General features: G+C 41.3%; 1 protein-coding gene across 1 annotated transcript in view; it reads left to right on the forward strand.

The window, feature by feature from the left end:
• DNAJB6 (DnaJ heat shock protein family (Hsp40) member B6) overlaps positions 1-23,514 on the forward strand; it is a 116,915-nt gene extending 93,401 nt beyond the window's left edge. Inside the window, exons 9-10 of the mRNA XM_089693937.1 lie at positions 11,122-11,319; positions 20,235-23,514. Coding sequence (XP_089550063.1) covers positions 11,122-11,319; positions 20,235-20,317 — 281 coding nt within the window. The 3' untranslated portion in view covers positions 20,318-23,514. The remainder of the gene's footprint in view (positions 1-11,121; positions 11,320-20,234) is intronic.
• The last annotated feature ends 233 nt before the right edge of the window (positions 23,515-23,747 follow it).

Below are 23,747 nucleotides of genomic sequence, written 5' to 3' on the forward strand. Positions count from 1 at the left end.
ATATGGGGGGATGAAATACTATATGGGGGGATGAAATACTATATGGGGGGATGAAATACTATATGAGGGATGAAATACTATATGGGGGGATGAAATACTATATGGGGGGATGAAATACTATACGAGGGATGAAATACTATACGAGGGATGAATTACTATACGGGGGATGAAATACTATACGGGGGATGAAATACTATACGGGGGATGAATTACTATGGGGGATGAATTACTATATGGGGGATGAATTACTATGGGGGATGAATTACTATGGGGGATGAATTACTATATGGGGGATGAATTACTATATGGGGGATGAATTACTATATGGGGGATGAATTACTATGGGGGATGAATTACTATATGGGGGATGAATTACTATGGGGGATGAATTACTATATGGGGGATGAATTACTATATGGGGGATGAATTACTATATGGGGGATGAATTACTATATGGGAGATGTATTTTCAGTTTTAAAAATGTGGCTCTCAAAATAAATTTCAATCATGGTTTTGGCGAGATTTGGCTCAGTTGAAAAAAAAGGTTGCCCACCACTGGTCTAGGACTTGCCACAAGACTTGACCATCAGTGAGTGTGGCAAACACACTCCACTTTGATCATAAAGCACTGAGCAAACTGTTGGTGCTATATAAATCCTGTATAATAATAATTCCTACTTGCCAGAGCCTTCACTTGCAGCTGGAAGGTGTCCTTTTATCCCTTTCCCCCCTTCCAACTGGAAAAGGGTCAAGCAGTGATTGAAAATGGAGCATTGTAATTATCTAACCATTCATGGCTGCCTTTAATTACAAATTCGTTTGACGTAAATGTAATCTTTTGGTAATACCCCAACGCTGCAGGATTTCATGAAGGTAACTGTTTCTGGTGCATCACACCAGGTAGTTCAAATTTAGGAGGACATCCATGATAAGAGTATATTTTTGTATGAAAGCAACTCGCTGATTATTTTCAAGGTGGAACGGAAGAAATGGTAGTTAGAACTCATTTGAGGGCTATTGCCTTATAGTGTAAATGAATGTTCTTTTGGATCCAGAGTTCACTGAGCGAGGATCAAACTATTGCATTTTGTGCATGCCAGGTTTGTGCGGGCACATTAACCCATTCATTTTAAAGAGCTGCTGTACCTGAGGGAAGCGCAGGGAAAAGGTCCCTGCACCTTTTCTAAAATAAAGCCACAGGGCGCTTTTGCACCTTGTCATTTTATGCAAACGATACATGAGGGTGCCATTAAGAATTAATGGAATCCCTGCAAAAGAGCAGCTTGCTTAGCTGTGGTCACAGGAACATATCCTGCATCTGTAACAGTGTGTGAACGTGGCCTAAGAAGAAGTAAACATAACCCCCCTGGCTGCAGTTGTAATTGTAGTGAAGATCACAGAATGTTTCCAAAGGTTAACTCTTTTAGGGCTATAACCACATTAAATGCTAGAATTATGCACCAGATAAAGGGATCCTTGGACTTTGTTATGTATTGCATCAGTCAAGTTAAACATGCTTGGTGTGTGATATTGGATAAGGCGCTTATGTGGTGATAATACAGATTGGATTGCAATGCATTGTCTTTCTTTTAAGGCAGGTCTCCAAATGTTCTAAACAAAGGCCAGTGTATCGTCCCTCAAGGTTTAGAAGGGCCAGACTGTGGCTACTGAGAGTAGAAAATGCCTTGGGGTCAGTGTGGGAGTAAACCATGCCAAATCATTGTTTTAAGAGCTGACTCACATACTGCTGTACAGATTGAAGCTCAGGTTTCACAGCTAATTGGCACAGTAGTTGTTCAGGTCAGGTTTACATCAGGTTCAGGTCAGGATTTTGTCCTGTTCACACATGTGCAGTTTAGAAACAGTTCCCATAGAAGTCAGTAGCCTGTAATCCGCACTTGAACTGAACCGCACTGTTCAGAAATTGGACAGCACTCTTTTTCAATTTGCATTGCCAGTGAACCGGACATGCACTATTTTGCAAAAAGTAATGGGACACCCCTCTAAATCATTGGATTCAGGTGTTCCAATCACCTCCATGGCCACAGGTGTATAAAGTCAAGCACCTAGGCATGCAGACTGCTTCTACAAACATTTGTGAAAGAATAGGTTGCTCTCAGGAGCTCAGTGAATTCAAGCTTGGTCCCATGATAGGTTGCTACCTGTTCAATAAGTCTGTGAAATTTCCTTGCTACTAAATATTCCATGGTCAACTTAGTGGTATTATAACAAAGTGGAAACTACTGGGAACAACAGCAACTCAGCCACGAAGGTAGTAGGCCACACAAAATGACAGAGCAGTGTCAGCGCATGCTGAAGTGCACAGTGTGCAGAGGTCGCCAACTGTCTGCAGAGTCAATATCATGCTTCCAACTTTGTGGGAGCAGTGTGGGGATGGCTCCTTCCTGTTCCATTATGACTGCGCACCAGTGCCCAAAGCAAGGTCCCTAAAGACATGGATGAGCGAGTTTGGGGTGGAGGAACTTGACTGGCCTGCACAGAGTCCTGACCTCAACCTGATAGAAAACCTTTGGGATGAATTAGAGTAGAGACTGCGAGCCAGGCCTTCCCGTCCGACATCAGTGCCTGACCTCACAAATGTGCTTCTAGAAGAATGGTCAAACATTCCCATAGATACACTCCTAAACCTTGTGGACAGCCTTCCCAGAAGAGTTGAAGCTGTTATAGCTGCAAAGGGTGGGCCAACTCAGTATTGAACCCTACGGACTGGGATGTCATAAAAGTTCATGTGTGTATAAAGGCAGATGTCCCAATACTTTTGACAATATAGTGTATATGAACAGGCACCATAGGAAGCAATGTTATTTCACATGTCATGCAGATTGTATGCAGTTCAAACCGCATCCAATCTGCATATATGTGAACCAGCACTTAGTGGAAGGAATAGCTCCCTATTGTTGGAATCAGTAGGAGGAATACTGCCCCATTGTTGGTGTCAATGGGTGGAATGGTGCCCCAAGGGCCACATCCAGCCCTCTGCCTGCAATTTGAAGACCTAGGTGATCTGAGTGCAAGTTCTTCCTTCCCTCCTCGCAGTCCTCTGGGACACGTCACAGGTCCCAGAAGGCTGTGGGACCATTCACAAAGCACAGCGGGCAGCCAGCTGTTAAGCAAGCATTCACAGCTGGTTGCCCACAGTTAATATGCCGGTGCAGGGGACCGAAGACCGGTGAAGAAACCAACCTGGGTGAGCATAGCGCTGGATCCCTGGACAGGTGAGTTTCTGTTTAATAAAAAAATCAACCGCTACAATTTTTGAAGCTGCTGACTTTTAATTTTTCAACATGACTGAAGATCCTCTTTAAAGTGGTTGTAAAGATTGAAGGTTTTTTACCTTTTATTCTATGCATGAAGGTAAAAAAACCCTGTGTACTGCTCCCCCCACAGCACACCAAAGCCCCCTCTGGAACAAGCGATGTGCACGGGAGCCTCTGCTGTCACAGGTCTCTCTCTCTCCTCAATGGCTGAGACACTGCCATTAGCTCCCATTGCTGTTAATCACATCCAATCCAGTGAGTCAAAGAGGAGAGAGAGCGGGTGGGGGGCAGGCCGAGCCATGGTTCTACGTGTCTTATGGACGAATGGAGCGGGGCTTGGGATTGAACACACACCAGTTCCCCCATAGTAAGTGGCTTGCTATTGGGGGCGCTGGCCAAGGGGTAGGAGCCAAGAGCACTGGTATGGGACCCGAGAAGAAGAGGATCAGGGATGCTCTGTGCAAAACCATTGCACAGAGCAGGTAAGTATGACATGTTTGTTATTTAAAATAAAAAACAAACCTTTAAAATCACTTTAAGTGTGAAATATGATTCTAAAGTCTTTCATTTCTTATTCCATCAATCCTTTTCACAGAAATTAACAGCAAAACATTCATGTTGTCTGAATTACCCAGTGTTTGGCTCCCTTTCAGATATGTGTTTCCAGACATTAGTTTAGAGAAAAGAAATCTTGCCCAATTTCAGTTGACACTTTAGAATGACTTTTCCTTAATGTCCTGGAGTGTTATGTGTTACATTATAATGTCACTTACACCTGAACCCTTTCTGGAGCGTTCGATATTGCACTTGAAAACTATCCCTTTTTATGTAATGAAGGGATCATGTTGTGTCTTGCTTTCTGTTGATAGTAAGATGTAATAGACTTCATCAGCAGATCTGTTTGATATATTTGTGTTATATCAGCAGTTCAAAGTGGACTATTCATGTTTTTCTTTTGTATACAACAGTGTCTATACATTCAATTTCCACTTTTTTCAGTTTGTTATGCTCTGGGGACAGTGTTGTTCCCATGGTTGCATTTGCGTTGCTTCATGTTGCGTGGTGCCAAAATGTATCCAACATGTAGTGTTGTGTTACTGGCTTTACCACTCCCCAAATGCCTCCATTCATATCAATGTAAATGCACAACAAATACTCCTACAGTGTTTACAGTGTGTTTGAGATGCGTTTAGAAAGTGTTACTAGCTGAGATAAAAGTACAAGAATCGATCAAACAAGAAACCAACATAGGTTTACCAAAACCATGTAATAGGCATACATACCTAAATAATCTATTTTGTATTAAATCAAGCAAGTCCTTGCATTACATGATGGTAGACCTAAGGGACTGTACAATCAGATTGAATAGTGTATGCTCACCCTGTTTTTCCCTTTTTCTTATGGTGGACTCTCTCATTAAATCGATTAGCCCTGAGTAAAATATATTATGAGCAATGATTCTTGTGATTTTTTTTTCACAGTTGCATTTTTGCAATTTTATTACATATCTACGAACACTCCCAACTCAGGAAGAATGAGACATTTTCATTATGGTGCCAATATCTGATACAGCAACACTCCCTCTCTGATTAATAGAATTTGAGTCTGTCTATCACTTGAGTAGTCTCAGCTTTGGTTGTGATTCATGCTATATTAACTACACCAAGATGTAGAGCAAGTCTTAAACTGTCAGCGCTGATGTGTAAATTCACACAAATTGTCCTGGAAAGATGGCAAGTCTAAAGTCATGTTTATTTTTGTAGAAACAACTTAAAGCGGTAGTAAAGGTTAAAAAAAAACAACAAACCCTGCAAGGTAAAGGCATAATGTGCTAGTATGCATTGCATTGCATACTAGCACATTATGAAAGACTTGCCTTGAAACAAAGCCCTCCAGCGGCGAGCTGTCACCGCTGCATAGGCTTCCATTTCCACGCGGTCTTCCGTCTGGGTTTGCGGGCTGCGGCCGCTCGAATGACTGAGTTGCAATGACATCACTCCTGTGCATGAGAGTCACGGCCATGCCCCAAGTCTCTGAAGGAATGGCTCGGCTATGCTGTTCCTTCAGAGCACATGTGCCAGTGACGTCACCAGCTGCTGCTCCCTAGAATATCTCTTAAAGGGTGCACATTTAGGAGATATTCATTTAACCTAAAGGTAAGCTTTATTACATGCTTACCTGTAGGTTAAAATAAAAAAAAATCAGAGTTTACTACCATTTTAAAGCAAACTTTCACTTAAAAAAGAAAAAAAAAAACCATTCAGTATCACGCCAAGCCTGGTTTAAAAAAAAAAGTTTTTTTTCTTATTTTTTGGAAAGCACATTCCTTTTTTTGGTTGTACTCGATCACACTTTCCTTATTCCTCATCTAGGCAAATATGCCAAATCCCTGGCCAACCCTCTGCCTTCTGGGATACGTCACACATCCCAGGCGACTCCAGGACCAGTCTCACTGCAGTCCATGATCTCGCACACACGTGCAGGAGAGGGCCGGCTGTGAGTGATCAAGATATGGCACCTGGCTCCTAGGATGGTGACTTGTAAAGTCAGAAGCCCTGTAAAGAATTTGGTGTGTTTCTTACATTACTTGTAGTTGCTGAATTTTAGTTTTCCACTAGCCAGGTTAAGTTCCTTTTCAAATGGAGGGCTTCAGGTTAATATAACATAAAACGACTCTTATCAACCCATATTTACCATGCTCTCTATCTTTACAAAGTATATCTTCAAAAAGTATTGTTTTAGTGCTTCATTTTTCTTTGTTATGCCACCGTGTTCTTTCTGCTTAGAGAACTGATTTTATTTGCTTCCACCTCTGACACTGTCAGGGTTGTGGAGTTATTATTATTATACAGGATTTATATAGCGCCAACAGTTTGCTCAGCTCTTTACAATATAACGGGGGACAATACAGCAACAATACAGTTCAATACAAGAGGGTTAGGAGAGCCCAGCTCCTTGGAGCTTACAATCTAAGAGTTCTATCAGTGTGAGAGCCCACAGGGCAACACTAAAATTCTGTCCCTGATATCCGCACTGTGCTCCAGGCTGCAGGGGAAGTTTCCCACCTCCAGTGTTCACATGACTGCTTTGCTGCACAAAGCTTCTGGCAGAATGCATCATCATCCATCATTGACAAATCATAATCAGGGTGGTGGCAACCAGATGACTTGTTTATTGGGAAAATGGATGTGACTAAGTATGCTCAAGACAATTACAATGCTCCTTAAAGGCTTGCCAAAAAATAAATAAATAAATAAATGCACATATTTGCAAGAAAAAAAGTGCAATATTTTGTTCGCATAGAAGCAAGCAAAGTATTGCATCAGAGATCAGCAGACTATTTCTCCAGTTCCCTGATCATAGCGAGGTATAGGACTTTCAGTTGGAGAGCTGGAGGAACTATCAATGGACTATTAGTGCAGTAGTTCCATAAAGACCTACAAGTCTGTCTGCTGCTTTAGCAGACCGGGCTTGTAGTTCATCCATTTACAGATCTCTGTGCTGATTTCAAATGTGACAGCTGATGCTGTGGAGAACTACCCCCTTCATGCTGTTAGGGGTGGATTGGGTCCCAAGTGTACATGTTATACCCTAAATATGGATATTATACCCTAAATACGAATGTTGCATTGCAAAAGTGGACATAGCCTTTCATGCTAATACAAGGACTGTGTGTCTTCAAAGAAGGAAAGCAGTTTTGTTTAGTCACTTTATTTCCTTGTTTTACAAAATATATTACCTGCCTTTAGGAAATTAGCTCAGCCATTTTTTCTATAGCTTAGGATCAAACCAGCCTCTGGTATGTTTTTTTTTATAATTGTGCTAATATTGCCCAGTTTCCTATAGTTTCCCTTCACTTTCTGTCCTGACAAAGAAACTGAAAGAAAATGTAAAATGCATCATTTGTTAATAAACAATAGACAATTTTCCTGTGCGGATGCCAATTGCAGGTACTGCTGGCACTGCATCTCACATTTTTGTAATGAGAGGTAAGGGGAAATCTTTGCAATTGAGGCTCAGACAGAACTAAAAACCTGATTTCAGAAATTCTCATTTTTCCCCACCTATTCATATAAGGTCTTTTTGGTAGCTTTGCTTTTTTTTTATAGGGCACCTTATAGCCACACTGAGGAAGACAGTTACTGATTGTAGGTCTCCTATCAGAAGCCAATACCCTTTTATTAGCAGCATACGTGGTGGAGGTAGCTATAATTTAAGAGCAGAACTTGAAACCAAGCAGGAGACATCAAGAACTAAAATGTAATTGCCCCGATAAGAAATAAATCGTACGATGATATCATCCTCCTAAATAAAGAACCTTGTGTTTATGTTCTGTCTGTGACTTCACTCTTCCTGAAAACGTCTGACAACTGCTATTTTTATTTTTCTAGCATTAAAATTTATGATTTATGTTGCTCTGGAACAGAGTCACAGAATTTCATTTTTGAAATGTCTTTCTGTATGTTCTCACTAACTTTATGGTGAAGCCCAATAAAAATAATTACATGTATGTAGTCACATGACAGTGCAGATCGATGAGTGTATTACTTCAGGACTAAAGAAAAGACTCATTGGTCAGCACTGTCATATGATCACACAGACCCATGACTGTGAAGCATTGCCTGCATTGTGCTGCTACACAGTCTCGGGTGGATGGTTCTTAGCACATGCAGATAAGTGCAGTAGGCAGGAAAAACAGGGTGTTAAGTATTTTTTAGGTATAAATGGGGAATTACCCTTTAGACCAGGGGTGGGCAAACTTTTTGACTTGAGGGCCGCAATGGGTTCATATATTGGACCCGGGGGCGGACCAAGAGTAGATGAATGATGTGTATGTGTCATCCATAGTAAGTATAGTAATATTCCCCCATAGTAAGCATAGTAATTAATCCCCCATATAATAATTCATCCCCCATATAGTAATTCATCCCCCATATAGTAATTCATCCCCCATAGTAATTCATCCCCCATAGTAAGCATATTAATTCATCCCCCATATAGTAATTCATCCCCCATAGTAATTCATCCCCCATATAGTAATTCATCCCCCATAGTAATTCATCCCCCATATAGTAATTCATCCCCCATAGTAAGCATATTAATTAATCCCCCATATAGTAATTCATCTCCCATAGTAATTAATCCCCCCTATAGTAATTCATCCCCCATAGTAATTCATCCCCCCTATAGTAATTCATCCCCCCTATAGTAATTCATCCCCCATATTAAGTCCCCCCTGTGTCAATTCACTTACCTTTGCTCCGCGCGTTCCTCTCACCGTGTTCCCGCGCCGTTCCGGTGTAGCATGAAAATCTGTCTCCTATGAGGATCTGTCCGCCTCGACGTATCTGCGCATGTGCCAGTTTCAGGCATTAGCAGCCGATTGGCGATCTCCGGCACATGCGCAGATACGTCGAGGGGGACAGATCCTCATAGGAGACAGATTTTCATGCTACACCGGTCTTCAGGGCGGACTGTGAGAGGAGCCTAGCGGGAGCCTAGCTCCGCGGGCCGGATTAAAAGGTCTGCCGGGCCGTAGTTTGCCCATTGCTGCTTTAGACTATGTTTACCCTAATGTGGTGTGGGACACCACATGTAATTTGCACAGGAATCGCACTGCATTCCTGTGCGAATTACATGCAAAGTGTGTGCAGTGCCATTTGAGCCATACAAATCACATCGCATCCACACCAAAAAGATGCAGGACCCTTTTTTTTTTTTTTTACCTGCACCTGAATCACATCTCATGGGTGTTCTCATCCATGCGATACAATTTCTGGCAATCACATCGCATTTTGCAATCTGTTTCGGGGTGTCAGTAACATAAAGTGGTTGTAAAGGCTCAAGGTTTTTTACCTTCATGCATTCTATGCATGAAGGTAAAAAACCTTTTGTTTGCAGCAGTGCCCCCGGCCCCTCATTACTTACCTGAGCCCCATTGCAGTCCATCGATGTGCACATCAGCCTCAGCTGTCCTGGGTCTTTGCCTCCTCATTGGCTGAGTCAGCAAGCGGGAGCCATTGGCTCCTGCTGCTGTCAATCACAGCCAGTCAGTCAATGAGGAGAGAGGGGTGGGGCCAAGCCATGGCTCTGTGTTTGAATGGACACACAAAGCAGTGACTTGGGAAAAGTCTGCTCGGGTGCCCCATAGCAAGCTGATTGCTGTGGGGGTACCCGACAGAAGAGGAGGATCCAGGCTGCACTGTGCAAAACCACTGCACATGGCAGGTAAGTATAACATATATATATATATTTTTTTAAATGAACCTTTAGAATAGCTTTAACATTGACACCTGCACCAGATCGCATGAACACCATGCGATTGCAATGTGGTGCTGGAAACGCACAGGATTTGCAGTGTTTCCCGCAACGCATCAGTGTGCACCCAATCTTAAATTGATATTAAAGGCTATATTTTTTTTGTTTATAATAAAAAAGAGGTAATACGATATAGCACAGAGAGTTCCCTTATCTCCTCTTCTGGCAGTCTCCCACTGGCACTGTCAGCTTCTCCCCATTTCGGGTGCCTCCTTAGCCAGGCGGTGCATATATAGACACACAGCTTAGCTGCCCTCAATTTCTCCTGTGAAAGCAGGAAGTGAGGTGAGCGGTGACAGGAGCCAGGTAAGTGTGAAAGCTGGAAGTGTCAGTGGACTATGAATGCGCTCATCAGCACCCTTGCAGTCCATGAGAACTACAAGCCATCTGCCATGGTGGCAGAGGGGAGATGATCTGAAACATGTTACATGCTACACCCTGAATATAGATAGACGAACCTAGACTTTAAGCAGTTACAGAAACCATTTTTTTTTTTCCTTTTGGGATAAAGTGTTTACGTAAATTAATAAAGCTGATCATTATAAGCACCCCTGGCTGTTAAATGGTTTGTTCCAACCCTCTAATTGCTACAATGCTGGAAAGCTTGGCCTGTAAAGGAAGCTGAAAAATAGTAGACTTACTTGCCGGATCACCAGGTAAAAAATAAAACAAAGAAGCCCAAAAAAAAAGAAAACTAATGCAGCTTCCACATCTAAGAATAGGTGAGCTACAATATAATTTTTGTTTTGGGGTTTATTACCACTTTATCGATACAGTGATAGATTTGTGTTATCTTCAGAAGCATACAGAATTTCTCTGTTTCTGTATGGGGGCCCCTTCTACTCCCAGGCACCATATCAAGCACATTGGCTGCTAAGCCGATTATGATGCCTCTGTATATTTACACTCACTGGCCACTTTATTAGGTACTCCTTGCTAGTATCAGGTTGGACCCCCTTCTGCCTTCAGAACTGTGTTCCTGGCATAGATTCAACAAAGTGTTGGAAACATTCCTTAGAGACTTTGGTCCATATTGACATGCGTTACTGTTGCCTTCCTATCATCTTGAACCAGCACGTTCATTCTCCTCTGACATCAACAAGGATTTTTTGTCCACATAATTGCTGCTCACTGGATACTTTAGTGTTTACAGAGAATGGTCTGAAAAACAGAGAGATGGTTGTGTGTGAAAATCCTAGTAGATCAGCAGTTTTTGATACTCAGACCAGCCCGTCTGGCACAGACAACCATGCCAGGTTCAAAGTCACTTAAATCCCCTTTCTTCCCCATTCTGATACTTGGTTTGAACTTCAACAAGTCGTCTTCACCACATCTTGATGCCTAAATACATCGAGTTGCTGCCATGCGATTGGCTGATTAGCAATTTGTTTTACTAAGCAATTAAACGGGTGTACCTAATAAAGTGGCCGGTAAGTGTATATGACAACTTTTGAATGATCTTTGTTTGCCCGTTCAAGAAATCACTATTTTTATAGTAATGCCTTTTATCTGCTCATATTCTCAGGTGTAGCCGATGAATTGGCCTTTGCGGAGGAGTGCAGACGTCGGGGACAGAATGCTTTGCCATCAAGCAGCAGAAACTCTAGAACTCACCGTCCTCCTGGCGTCTCCAGACACATTCACAATTACATAAGTGACGAGGAAGAAGAGCAGGATAAACCAAGGGGCCCAGGCATCATTGGGGAACCCCTTCACTCAGCAGGTGTGCAAAAACAGCATAATGAGGAGTTTAATGACGATAATGTGCACATTACCCAGTCAAGCAAGTGCACAACACTGCCAAAAAAAACACAAAAATGCTGCTGTTCACTGATGTAGTACACTTGTACAGTACAAACCAACATTTTTCCATATTCAAGCATACGCAACTCAGCGAATGTAGCCACAACTTTTTAAAATGATTGTATTGGGCCTTATTCAGTATCTGAAAGAACTGCCTATATTGCTTTACGATATCTTCAGATCAAATTCATATTTTAGTCTCCAACTTTCATTTTCTAGTGCCATGTGAAAGTAGAGATGCGTTGTCTTATTTTAGACAATCTGATAACAAGAGTAATTTGATGCAGAGCTTACTGGCTTTGGTCAAACCTACTGCCCAAATACAGATGAACAGTCCCATTCCTGTCCTCTGCATGAACCAAGATTACTGCAAACATAACCAGCACTGCATGTATGAAAGTCAGCCAAGTTGATTGTTACAACACAAAACAATGTTCAAATTTGCACCTTTCTGTGTGACTGTGCTGGTAAACTTTGTAAATGAGGCCCACATTTACTGGTGTCTTTGATTGATTTACAAGGATGTTTTCAGTCTCTTATTAGAAAATATTATTGAAATGCAGATAGATGTATACTTAATAGCAACGTCTGGTTTACACTTCTTGCCCTCAAAGACCATCTGTGTTGTCCTACATCTGTGTACTTGCCATCCCTATGCTAACAGTTCATTTCTACTGCAGGTGTATAGAGTCAGAGTAAGTGAGCTGTTTGGTACAATATTCCAGCAAAAAACACCAACTGTGCCAAAATAGCAACATTGAGGACTCGGCCGGTTGTTTTTGGCAGGCAGGGTGTTAGTCTGGAACTTTAGTTATATACAAGGATGTGTTGGTGGCAATTGCGAACATAATGTGTGAGTGGCTGTATTCCCCCACTCTCAGCCCTGCTACTTGAGGCCTTGGCCCATGTTGCCTATGCAGAAATCAAGCAGGTTGAAACAAACATGCTAACAGTGACAGCTAGCAGGACTAATGTCATGTGAGAACATAATTAAAAATGAATAGTTTAGCCCTAAAAATGACTCTCAAATATATTTTTACTTTGGATATTATGTAGTTGTTAGCTTCAACATGGGGGATATCTTTGCAGTGAATAGCTAATAATAGGCTGCTAGCACCTAATGTACCTAATGGATTGGTGATTCAGAATTCTAAATATTACTTTGACACTTATTATGAAAGCTTCTTTCCTTGTGCTGGGACTGCACAGACCATGATATGTAGATGACAGTAGAACAAAAACAGTTACTGGGATAAAATGTAAATCTTGCCATACACTGCTTGAATTTTGACCAATTCCTGATGGCTTAGCCAACGTTCGGCCCTGCTGGCACCTTTCCAATCAACTAAAACAATTGTTCAGTCGACTTTTGTCTGACAAAATGCTAGGTGGACAATTTTCTGACAATGTTTTCTGAAACACTGACCAGGAAAATGCATGCAGATAGGGATTTATTGGTTCACTGGCAGCTTGCTTGTCCTGGATCAGTAACTTGGAAAATATTAAAGTCAGTGGCCAAACAACTGCATTTTTCACTTTGCACAGGTTTCCTTTAAAGAGATTCAGTTGACAGAGTCTCCTGCTAACCCACCCCCTGACCCACTTACATTCACTTTTGTTGCAAAAGCAGGGAGGGTTGAACAAAGGGGAGCTTTAAAGGGTAACTCCACTTTCATGGAAAAGAAATTTGCAAATAAAAAAACACAAATCGTATAGTGTATACAATTGGGACTCTAATCATATTGTAATCGAATATTTTTAAAAACGACATTTCCCCTTTCAATCTGCAGCACTGTATTTCTCTGTACAATCCACTATGGCTACTTGGAGGCATTCTTTACACAGATGGTGTACAGAACACCTCCCAGAAATGTCCTGCTTGTGTGATTGGCTTACTGATTTTCCCAGAAGATACAAGCCAGATTTTGGCACCTGCTGCTGCAAAAAAAAGTCATGGTGAGATACTCCCAAGGGGAAATCAAGTCTAAAGGGTTTCAGGTCCTGCCAATTTCCTCATTAGAGGCTTTGCAGGTGAAACTTCTGATTGATAATGATAAAACCACTCCAATACAGATTCACTCTGCACATGGACACAGACAAACAAGCAGCTATACCTTCAGAATAACAAACGGTAGGAATCTGCAACAATGTTTGTTAAAAATCCTTACAACCTACATAGATCACCCAGAGGGGAATGTTTTTTATTCAACAAAAGTGGAGTTAGTCTTTAAGGTTTACTGGCCGAATAAAATGGGGGAGCATGTTAAATCTACTGTCCTACTGGTTCATTCCTTTTTGGGGTACCTTTCTCCTACAGCAGCCTCATAAACAGTGACACATCTCACAGGCCACTATGTAACTACTTGTCTGTGTTCTGATGGTATTTCAGCAGTTTTTGATTCTACATTTACATTTAGACTAATATCTTCTGTTCTGTAAAGCAGAAGAGTTTATTTGAAGTAGAAACCCCCTTTAATTCAGTTTACAGATTTATTTCATGATAATAAAGCAACATTCAATTTTAATGCTGCTAGTTGAAGCAAAATAATTGTAAACACCAGCAGGATATTTTACCCCTGATGTTCTGCGTGGAAATAGTGTAGACTGCTTGTTGAATGTCATGCCCTGCTGAGCTGTCCATCACCCCATGCTGACATTTGCACAGTAAACAGTGTGACGTATACCAAAGATAATCTTCTGTAATATTAATATATTACAAGTTTTTGTCTCACTTCTGCACAGTAGTGGAATCAAGCTTGCTTTTTGCAGTTCTTAGAATTAATGTAGCTTTGTAGCTAAAATAATCTATTAAAATAAATAAATGCTATATATTATGGAAAAAAAGGCGTTCTTGCTCAAAGGCAGGTGATGTCCTAAATTGCAGTGAAAAATCACGTTTGATGGAATGGTTTAGCCTTCAGTGTTTAGCTTCCAGCACAAAATGTTATGCAACCTGTGCTGTAAAGAGTCCTTGAAGTATGAAAAATACATCTTTATCCTACTATGTGGCCATTCTTTGCTGATTAAATAAAACTGAATGCATATATTATTGCATTTGTGAACTAGGAGCTGTATATGCAGTACAATATCTAAATATTGTGTTTAATGTAAAACACTGAAATATTAACGCTTGGGGTGAGGAGTGTGCGAAGAGGTTCATACCCAGTTATGCTCATATTAAGCCACTTTAAAGGAAACCTGTCACCAGGGACACATGAAAGCTGACATTGATATCCACTGCTTCTGGAAATGCTAGTTTCCTGACTTTCATTCTGTCTGTGAGTTCATAACCCAGAACACAATTGCAACTGAAAACTGCTGACTATTCTCCAGTGTGCCCAATTGGCTTACTTTATCGTTTAAATTATTGGGCTAGCATAACAGCCAGCCTTTTTTTTTTTTTTTGTTTTTTTTTTTTAGAAAGAGGTGAGTAATGGCCGTCCCTGTATTCATCTCACAACAGGTGTACTGTAATGTCTTGGTCCCAGGGCATGTCTGAAAACCTGTTGGATTTGCCTTCCTCTGTGGACTTCATTCAAGTGTTTGGGGAACTGTAGACACCTGGCCAAAAGAAGGAGCAGGCTGAAAGTCTCAGAGGACCTTGATGAACAAGGGCACAGAATTGGGAGGGTCATGTATGAACTGGTCTCCATACACTTTAATTTCATGTTGGAAGTGGTGAGACTGCCACAGGTTGAAACACTAGAATTGTAATTGGAAGAGGCCGTGGCTTAACATGGACAAAACTGCACATTTGAGAAACATGAGGTGAAGCTAGAGAGTCAATCTGGACTAGAGAGATGGGTTATGTAGTGGAGGTTTACAGTGGTGTCTTAAGACATGCCATGTGTCACAGCCACCCTGTGTATAAAAAAAAAAATCTATGCTTCGCACACATGACCTCAAATTCCATTTGCTGAACTGCCCTATAATGCGATCCATGCAAGTCTCATTTGGACTTTAGTGGTTATCTGAGACTCTATACAAATTGTCCTCCCAGGAAGGAGATGGGACTTCTGGATAAAGACCAATTATGCAGGAGTGCTAATGCTTTAGCCACATGTTTTAGCAGGTACTAGGTACCATTACCGTTGTTCAAAGAACTGCATGCTGATGTTCCATTTTTATCCATAACTGAAGCACTAACTACAACAATTCCTGACATCACTATTCTGCTTTTTGTTTTGTTCTAAATGACATGCATTTTCCCAGCATGGCTTTTAAATCCTGTTTCTATTTCTGTAGCACTATGGAAGTGGAGTAGGTTATCACTGGATTTAAAATTTAAATGCACAGTGGGTATAGAAAATAATCGCTCCCCTTTTAAAATAATCACATTTTGTTGCTTTGCAGCCTGAAATGAAGACAGACACAGGTTTTGTTTTATCCAGCTGTATTTCCTTATGACATCCAAGTGAAAAATATAACACCAAAGGGTCAGGAAAATTAAAAAAAGAAATCACTGAGTTGGAAAAAGGATCACCCCTTTGTGCCAGTATTTTGTTGAACCACCTGTTGCTTTAATTCCAGCTTTTAGTCTGTTGGGATATGTCTCTACTAACTTTGCACATCTAGACCTTACAATATTTGCCTACTCTTCAACTGCTCAAGTTCAGTTAAATTTGATGGTGACGGGCTGTGGACTGCAGTCTTCAAATCATTCCACGGATTTTCAATGGGTTTTCTGTCTTGGCTCTGACTAGGCTATGCAAGGACATTCGCCTTTTTCTCCTTCAACCACTGTGTGGTCATTTTCTCTGTGTGCTTTGGGTCATTTTCATGTTGGAAGGTAAACCTTCTCCTCATTGACAACTTTCTGGCAGAGGGCAGCAGATTTTCCTCAAGAATTTGGTGGTATTTTGCCCCATCCAATTTACCTTCTATCCTCACAAGTGCTCCAGTCTCTGCTGCAGAGAAACCCCCCATAACAGATATTACCATCTTCATGCTTTAATATAGGAATGGTTTTATTTGGATGGTGAGCTGTATAGGATTTCCACCAGACATATTGTTTAGCGTTGAGGGCAAATAATTAAATTTTAATCTTCTCTGTCCAGACCACCTTTTTCCATGTGTCCTCAGAATCTTCAAGGTGCGTTTTGGCAAAGCTCAGTCGTGACTGCATGTGACCTTTCTTGAGAAGGGGCTTTTTTCTTACAACCCTCCCATACAAGCCACATTTGTGGAGGATTTGTGATATTGTTGTCACATGCACACAATGACCACTCTGTCATAAAGTCCTGCTACTGCTTCAGAGTTGCTGTAGGCCTCTTGGTAGCCTCTCTGACCAGTTTCCTCCTGGCTCTTTCTTCCAGTTTTGAGCGATGTCCTGATCCAGAGAGGGTCTGTGTTGTACCAAATATCTTCCATTTCTTAATAATATTACTGTACTTCTAGACATTAATAAAGCCTTTGACATTTTTTTGTATCCATCTCCTGACTTGTGCCTGTCCACAACTTTATGCCAAAGATCTTTTGACAGTGCCTTGCCACCAATCGTTAATTGCTTCATTTGCACTACCAGGGACTCCAGGAAAGCTCTTTTCATGCTGAGCTAATCAAAAAGACCAGAGCTGATCACAGTTGAAAGTCAAATGGCTTTGTGTGCCATTAAGAAGGTGATTAGCTGCTACACCTTTTTCCAACTCAGTGATTCTGTTTTTGATTTTTTATTTATTTCTGACATGGTGGAGTTATATCTTTCACTTAAATATAATACAGCTCGATAAAACAAATCTGTGTCTGTCTTCATTTCAGGCTGCAGAGCAACAAGTGTGATTATTTTAAAGGTGGTGATTCTTTTCTATACCTAATGTATGTTCAAATGCCTATAGAGTTACCATCCAAAAAAAGACCATTACCCTTGTATAGACAAACTAAGAAAAATAACAATGTGCAGCAGTCCTCACCAACCCCCACTAGACTAACCAGAGCTTATATCCATTGCTATGGGCTGCCGGTCTTTAGCAGCATTAATAAATGAAGCCTTATTGTAGTTATTTAGTAAATTTAGCTCAAAGAACAACGATGGGCAGTAACCAGAAGCGACCTTACAGCTTTTAGCAGGTCATTGTACTCACATTATAGTTGATCCGACATATTACTGCACATCCCTGGCCTTTTAACCCTGGAAGAAGTAGTTTATCCCTCCAGTTTAAATATGAATGTTGTTTGAGCTTTGTAGGTAGGTTGGAGCAGACCTCCTGTGAACTATTTGTGACCAAAATCAATGTGTTTTACTGCTTAAATAGTTTCCCAGAGTGCAGTTAAGAGTGTTCTTCATTTGTCTTTTATCCACATTTGCTTAACACCATCACTTTGCTGCAACACATTTGCTCATTTCCACCATTTTTGAATAATTCTGGTACATTACGCACATAAAATAGGGCCATTAATTGACTTAATTTGCCAAAAAGCCCGTACCAAAAAATTGTCCATGTAGCCTTAAAGCAAACCTATCCTTAGTTTGGATCAGAGCCTCCCTATGCAGGCCCTCCTTTGAAACCCCCCTTTTGAGTAAAGTTAAAGGCCAAAATTGCCATACTTGTTCTGGGTCAGTCACTCAAAGTATTGATGCCAAACAGGCAATGATATCCTGGCAACCTGCTTTTTCCAAAGTAATGGTGAGCATTGACAGGCTCCATGACAGATTTCCTTTTAAGAAGTTTGCTTTAATCTATGTAATCACAAAGGACATACCCCCTTTCTCATACAACACCAGGAAATCTGTACTGGAAGTTTGGATGCTGCCATTCCAGATCAGCTCCTCAAAATGCTAGTTACACAGCTGTAGTGCTGATCCAATGGCATTGAGCAAATTTGCAGAGCAGACTTTACTCTGCAGTGCTGTTCAAAGTAAATGTCTCAGAATATTACAGTATGAGACTGGAATTGCAGGAGTTCACCAATGGCAGCCTTTGTATTTTTCTTAAAAAAAAAAAAAAAAAAAAAATCTTTCTTTTATAGAAAACCTGTTTTAATGAGAGAATTGGGGATGCTGATTTTGCTGCCCATTCTTTCTGAAGATGCTTAGTAACTTGGCTGCCAGGCTAATGCACTGGCTTTAGGGCTCATTTACACCTGCTTTGTTCTCCGAAGAGCAACTTGCATTCAGGTCACTTTTCAGAGCATTTGAAAGGCGGTGAGGAGGCGTTGTATTGCCTCTTTAGTTGCCAGGTTTAACTCCCTAAATACTGAACAACTTTGCGCAGTGGTGCATGATGTGTACGGTTGTGGGCATTTGCAGCGAGGCCCAAATCACTTGAATAGGTCGCTATCAGTGTGGGGTATTGCCTGCCGAGCACAACAAGGGGTATCATTCTTGCCAAGAATGGGAAGCAAAGCATTGTGGTTGCACTATTGGAACACCCCGGCCGCTTCCTCTGCAGCAAAAGGGGAAGTGGATGAGGGGCAATAAAACTGTGACTCAATTGCAGGGTTTTATGGCGCCCCCACACCTAAAATCGCAAGCGTAAACAACCCTTAATACTTCCCAGTCACTGATCTGGAACAAGTATAAAGGACAGGAATTCTTATCACTCATTTACGGCATATACTGTAGATTCAGGGCTAGGATTTCAAAAGTAGCGGATCCATATGCAGCTATACAACAAAACATTTTTTGGGAGACAGTAAGCAAGCGCAGCCACCATAAAACAGAGTGCACCAGCTAGTGCATTTTCCTTAGCTATCCTTTATGAATAATATTGGTGCACTATTCCTCCCACTGATACCAACAATAGGGCACTATTCCTTCCACGATGGGGTATTATTTCTGCAGCATTTTCCACTCTGGTCACAGTCCATCCCCCCTAAAGTCTGAAGAACAGTAAACTGGCCCTTTGCTCAAAAAGTTTGGAGATCCCCAGTATAGAAGACTTTTATTATACCCGATGGAATAGAATTAACTTGAAAAGGATTCACTGGCGGTTCTGTCACGTCTTCCATTTTTGCATGCACACCATTAGTTGTCATTGTGAACTAGATTTTCTTTCTCTCTCATCCCATTTCTTAAAGGATCTTGTTTCCCCATATGTGGTAAAGATATTGACACAAAGGGGTTTATTTACTAAAGCTGGAGATAGCAAAATCAGGCTCACTACTGCATAGAAACCAATCAGCTTCTAACTTCAGCATGTTCAATTAAAGTAAAGTTCCACTTACCCTGTAAAAAAATAAAAGTCAGCAGCTACAAAAACTGTAGCTGCTGACTTTTAAAAAACAGCCACTTACCTGTCCCTCGGTGCCGCGATGTGTCCCCCGCAGCCCGTTTCACTGGCCGTCCTGTATTCCAGGAGGCCGGCATCTTCAGTGTGGGCACCCGGCTGTGACTGCTTGCGGCTTCACAACTGGGTATCCGCTGCGCTTCATGAATGGTCCTGTAGTCTTCTGGGACCTGTCACGTGTCCCAGAAATCTACAGGGAGGGAGGGAGGACACCTTCTGCTTCCGATCACCAAGGCGATTGGACCGGAAGTAGGAGCAGGTACCTGTCAAATTCGGGTACCCACTCCCCAAAGGTGCCAATCCTTAATGGGGAGCGGGGGAGCAGTCCTTTAAGCGGAACTTCCCCTTTTGGGTGGAGCTCCGCTTTAAGCTTTGGCAATAAAACCTGGAAGCTGATTGGTTTCTATGCAGACGTGAGTCTGATTTTGCACTCTCCACCTTTTAGTAAATAAACCCCATAAGATCAGAAATGGACTGGTCTGCCTAGTGAATGGACCCCTAGTTGTTGTTGATCAAAACTGATAGCAACACAAGGCACAGTTTTGTTGTCTGTAATGTTATATTTAACCTTGCGACTTGCTACAGTTGCTTAATGACCATTTTTTCCCAGGACACAAAGACAGCAGCAAGAGAAAGAGACAGAAGCACCGAGAAGAGCAGAAGAAAATGAAGCCTTCCAGATCATACCACTAACCTGAACTCACCATCTCTATTTACCCACGCTAGAGTGCACCACCGCTATGTGGCCGCAGCATTAACACCTTGATTATTTTGAAGCTTTGTCACCCTTCTAGACTGAATCTAAAGAGATAGATGGCTGCTGCCTACAATGGCCCCCAACTGTTTGCTTGTTGTGAATAGGTTTCCCTCTGCTGTTACAATGATCTGTGCTCAACCAAAGAACATCAGCATTGTCCAGCACAGGGAAGTTTCTTCACATCTGAATAGATTTCAGCACCTCTTTGTTTTATTATGAGTTTTATTATTTCCCAGCTTTTGGAATAGATTTATTTTTTTGTTGTACTTGCAGTAGCAATACCCAGCTCCATTCTGGGTTGTTTAAAGCAGTCTTTACATTACAGTATAATACGGACAAGATTTGCTTTTTTTTTTTCATTTTTGGCAGTAGATAAGGTTTGCAATTCTTTCCTGAAAAGCAAATGTAGTCCTACCCTGAAAATACAGCTGTCACAGTTGCTTCTCCTGAAATGTCATTTATAATGTCTTTGCCTTTCATTAGCTGTGAATCTTACAATTTTCCTGGACTGCTTTCAGGAAATTGGGTGACTTTGTTTCTACTCCTAGAAAATACTTGCTCTACTAAATTTGCAGTGAATTGAAATCTGTATTGTAGGCTGATAGGTGCAAAGTTTCAAAGTGCAAGGGCTATAAGAAATAGTCACTGAGATGGAAGTGAGCTGGTTTCTATGGTAAAGTTAAGTGACAATATAGAAATATGTAATCGTGTGAAGGAACTGAAAATTGATTTTTTTTATTTAATTAATTTTAGGTGACTGATGCAGGGTTCAATTTTCTGTCAAGTTACGAAATAACTCAGTCCATTCAAAGCTGACAATTCAGTTATGCATGAATAATGAACTGTGCCCAAAAAAGGCAAGCATGGGCAAAAAACTGATCATAGATATTGTCTGTGGTCTCCCTGCAGCTGATCTTGGCCCAAACTTACAATGCATTGTTCTGCACTTTGCCTTGGAGGTGGCTATCTTTGTAGAGGGAAGCTTTGCTTGCTCATATCAGAGCCTTCAGCAAGGATAACCATGAGCAGTAACACAGTAGGGACATCACAAAATCCCACTCAAAATCTCTTAAGACTAGCAGTCCGAGGCCAAATATACAGCTATGAGGGTACACTGGGGTGCCTAGGCACACTCGCATAACAGGAAGTGCTCTTCTATTGTTCAGGAGAATTCAAAACTAGATACAGTTTTCAGGGTACTGTTTAGATACAATTAACATTTGTAAATGTTTCCTATAACTTAGCAAATCTTAGATCCAGTTTTAACTGCCTTGAGGACTGGCAGTGTCATCTCCTCCTAAGGAATCAGTCACCGGATAACACACATGTAATCCTGCATGCATTTTTGTGCATTATGGCCTGCTGTGTTTAGGCAGCCTATTCATTTAAATGGCCACTCAATGCACAAATCCTCCATGCACTCAGCATGGACCTCTACGTGTTGTATGCTTATAGTGTGTGTGTTGAGGTGCAGCTAGGAATGAATGGCAATGCACATATACAGCACATTGCATTCTGTTGCAGGTTCACTTGTGCTGTGGATTCAATATGCCCTTAAAAAGACATAATCACCTGCCCATTCATGGCAAAGTGACAGTGCCTCCCAATATCCTGAATGGACAAGTGACAGTGTCCCTTTAGGGTCCCTAGTCCCATCTCTTTTACTGAATTCTGTATAATGTGAAAAAAAAAGACATAGGTTCACTCTATACAACAGATAGGTGGAGCTGGGAACTCAATCACAGAGATCCCGACTGGAATACCTAATTTAGAGGTAACATAGTTTGGTGAGTGATAAACGCTAACATTTTACACATAACTGGAATAGTTTTGAATGGACTGACCCTTTAAAGTTGGGCTATATGTTCATGCCCTGCAGCATGATGTAATTAATGTTGCAGTCTTTTGTCCTTCTCTTTAGTCTTTGTGTATTTCTAGGCAGAATCAAGATGGTAATATGTGCTGAACTGTTAGTAGAATTGTCTCATTAAGAGGTATACAGTAGGTGGAAGCAGCTGCCTTTAAAGCTGACATTTTGGTATGCATATTTTTGTGTAGTTACATTGGTCTAGCTTGGACCACAATAGGTATGCATGTTTCATGCCTAGAAGACCCCCATAGAAACTGTATTAGTGGTGCCTGCTACGGTGATCACCACTAGCTTCCGAGTCCCATGCTGAATGGCTGCACTGCTGTATTGAGAACACAAGAGATTGAGTGCCAAGCTTGGGTGACATTGAGAACACTTTGTCTTTATCTTCATAAATGCAAAATGTTTGGACCAGATGGTGATAGTGCAGTGCTCTGTGATTGGTCCCTCTGTCAAGTGAACTACCTCCTGTGTTTACTAACCAGCAGGCCAGTCAATCAGCACAGTACCTGGACGCTTGTGGCAGTCACTGTAGTAGCAGTCCCTGGTATGACACAGGCATACTTACATTGGTTCAAGCTGGACAGATCATACATACCAAAACTTCAGATTTTATAGTATACTAAACAAAAGCTTAACTAAAATGTGACGGCAGGTCGGGGGTGTGAGAAGTGCCCGGGTTGGAGTAGGGCCCATTCACATTTGTCTGGGCAGTTCCCAGTGCGTTACCGTGCATTGCCATAAGTTAGTCCACTCATTTGAATGGGATGCCCACACACTATTAGTTTGTTGGGGTGCCATTAAAGAATACCATCACAGCATGCTAATGCACACATGGTGCTGGGCCACAAAGGTGAAAATGGACCCTTAATGTTATACTGTAGCTTAGTAATTTGAGCCCATAATGGCTGCCTGGTGTTTGAGCATGGCCAACAGGTACAGTTTAATGTTTGTTTACCTAACTAGATGAATTAAAGCACATTATATATTAGTCTCCTACTTGAGTGTAACAGAATCGTGTTGTCTTTCTCTTTGTTTTCTGTTGTATTTATTCGAAGAGTTGTTTCCTACGTGTGTTTATAAGGCAGGATTGTGCTGCTGTATTCTGTTCGCAGTAAACATATGTACATTTTGACTAGAAGAAATGACAGAAATCTTTGTTAGAGCGAGCAGACATATGTTACCTTCAGAGGAATCCTAAGCTTTCATTTTTTTTTTGTATAAGACATTTACGCTTTAATAATAAATAAGTTTCCCCTTAAAGTGTGTTTTAAGTCCTCTATGTTAACAGCAGACAAGACCTCACAAGGGAGTTATGAAAAAACACATTTTCGTTTCCTTCATATGAATTTTGGCAGCCTGTACATAGCCATGTTCCATCTGTAATAGACAAGAGACTTTGTAATGATAAAGCAGAATAATGTGTGTGTGTATATAAAATATGATCTGCTGTGATGCATTCATTCTTCAACTCAGGGTAGACATACACCAACAAA

Source organism: Staurois parvus, unplaced genomic scaffold (assembly GCF_062004578.1).
Source record: "Staurois parvus isolate SC_StPar_1 unplaced genomic scaffold, SC_StPar_1.0 ptg000005l, whole genome shotgun sequence".
Taxonomy (NCBI): Eukaryota; Metazoa; Chordata; class Amphibia; order Anura; family Ranidae; genus Staurois; species Staurois parvus.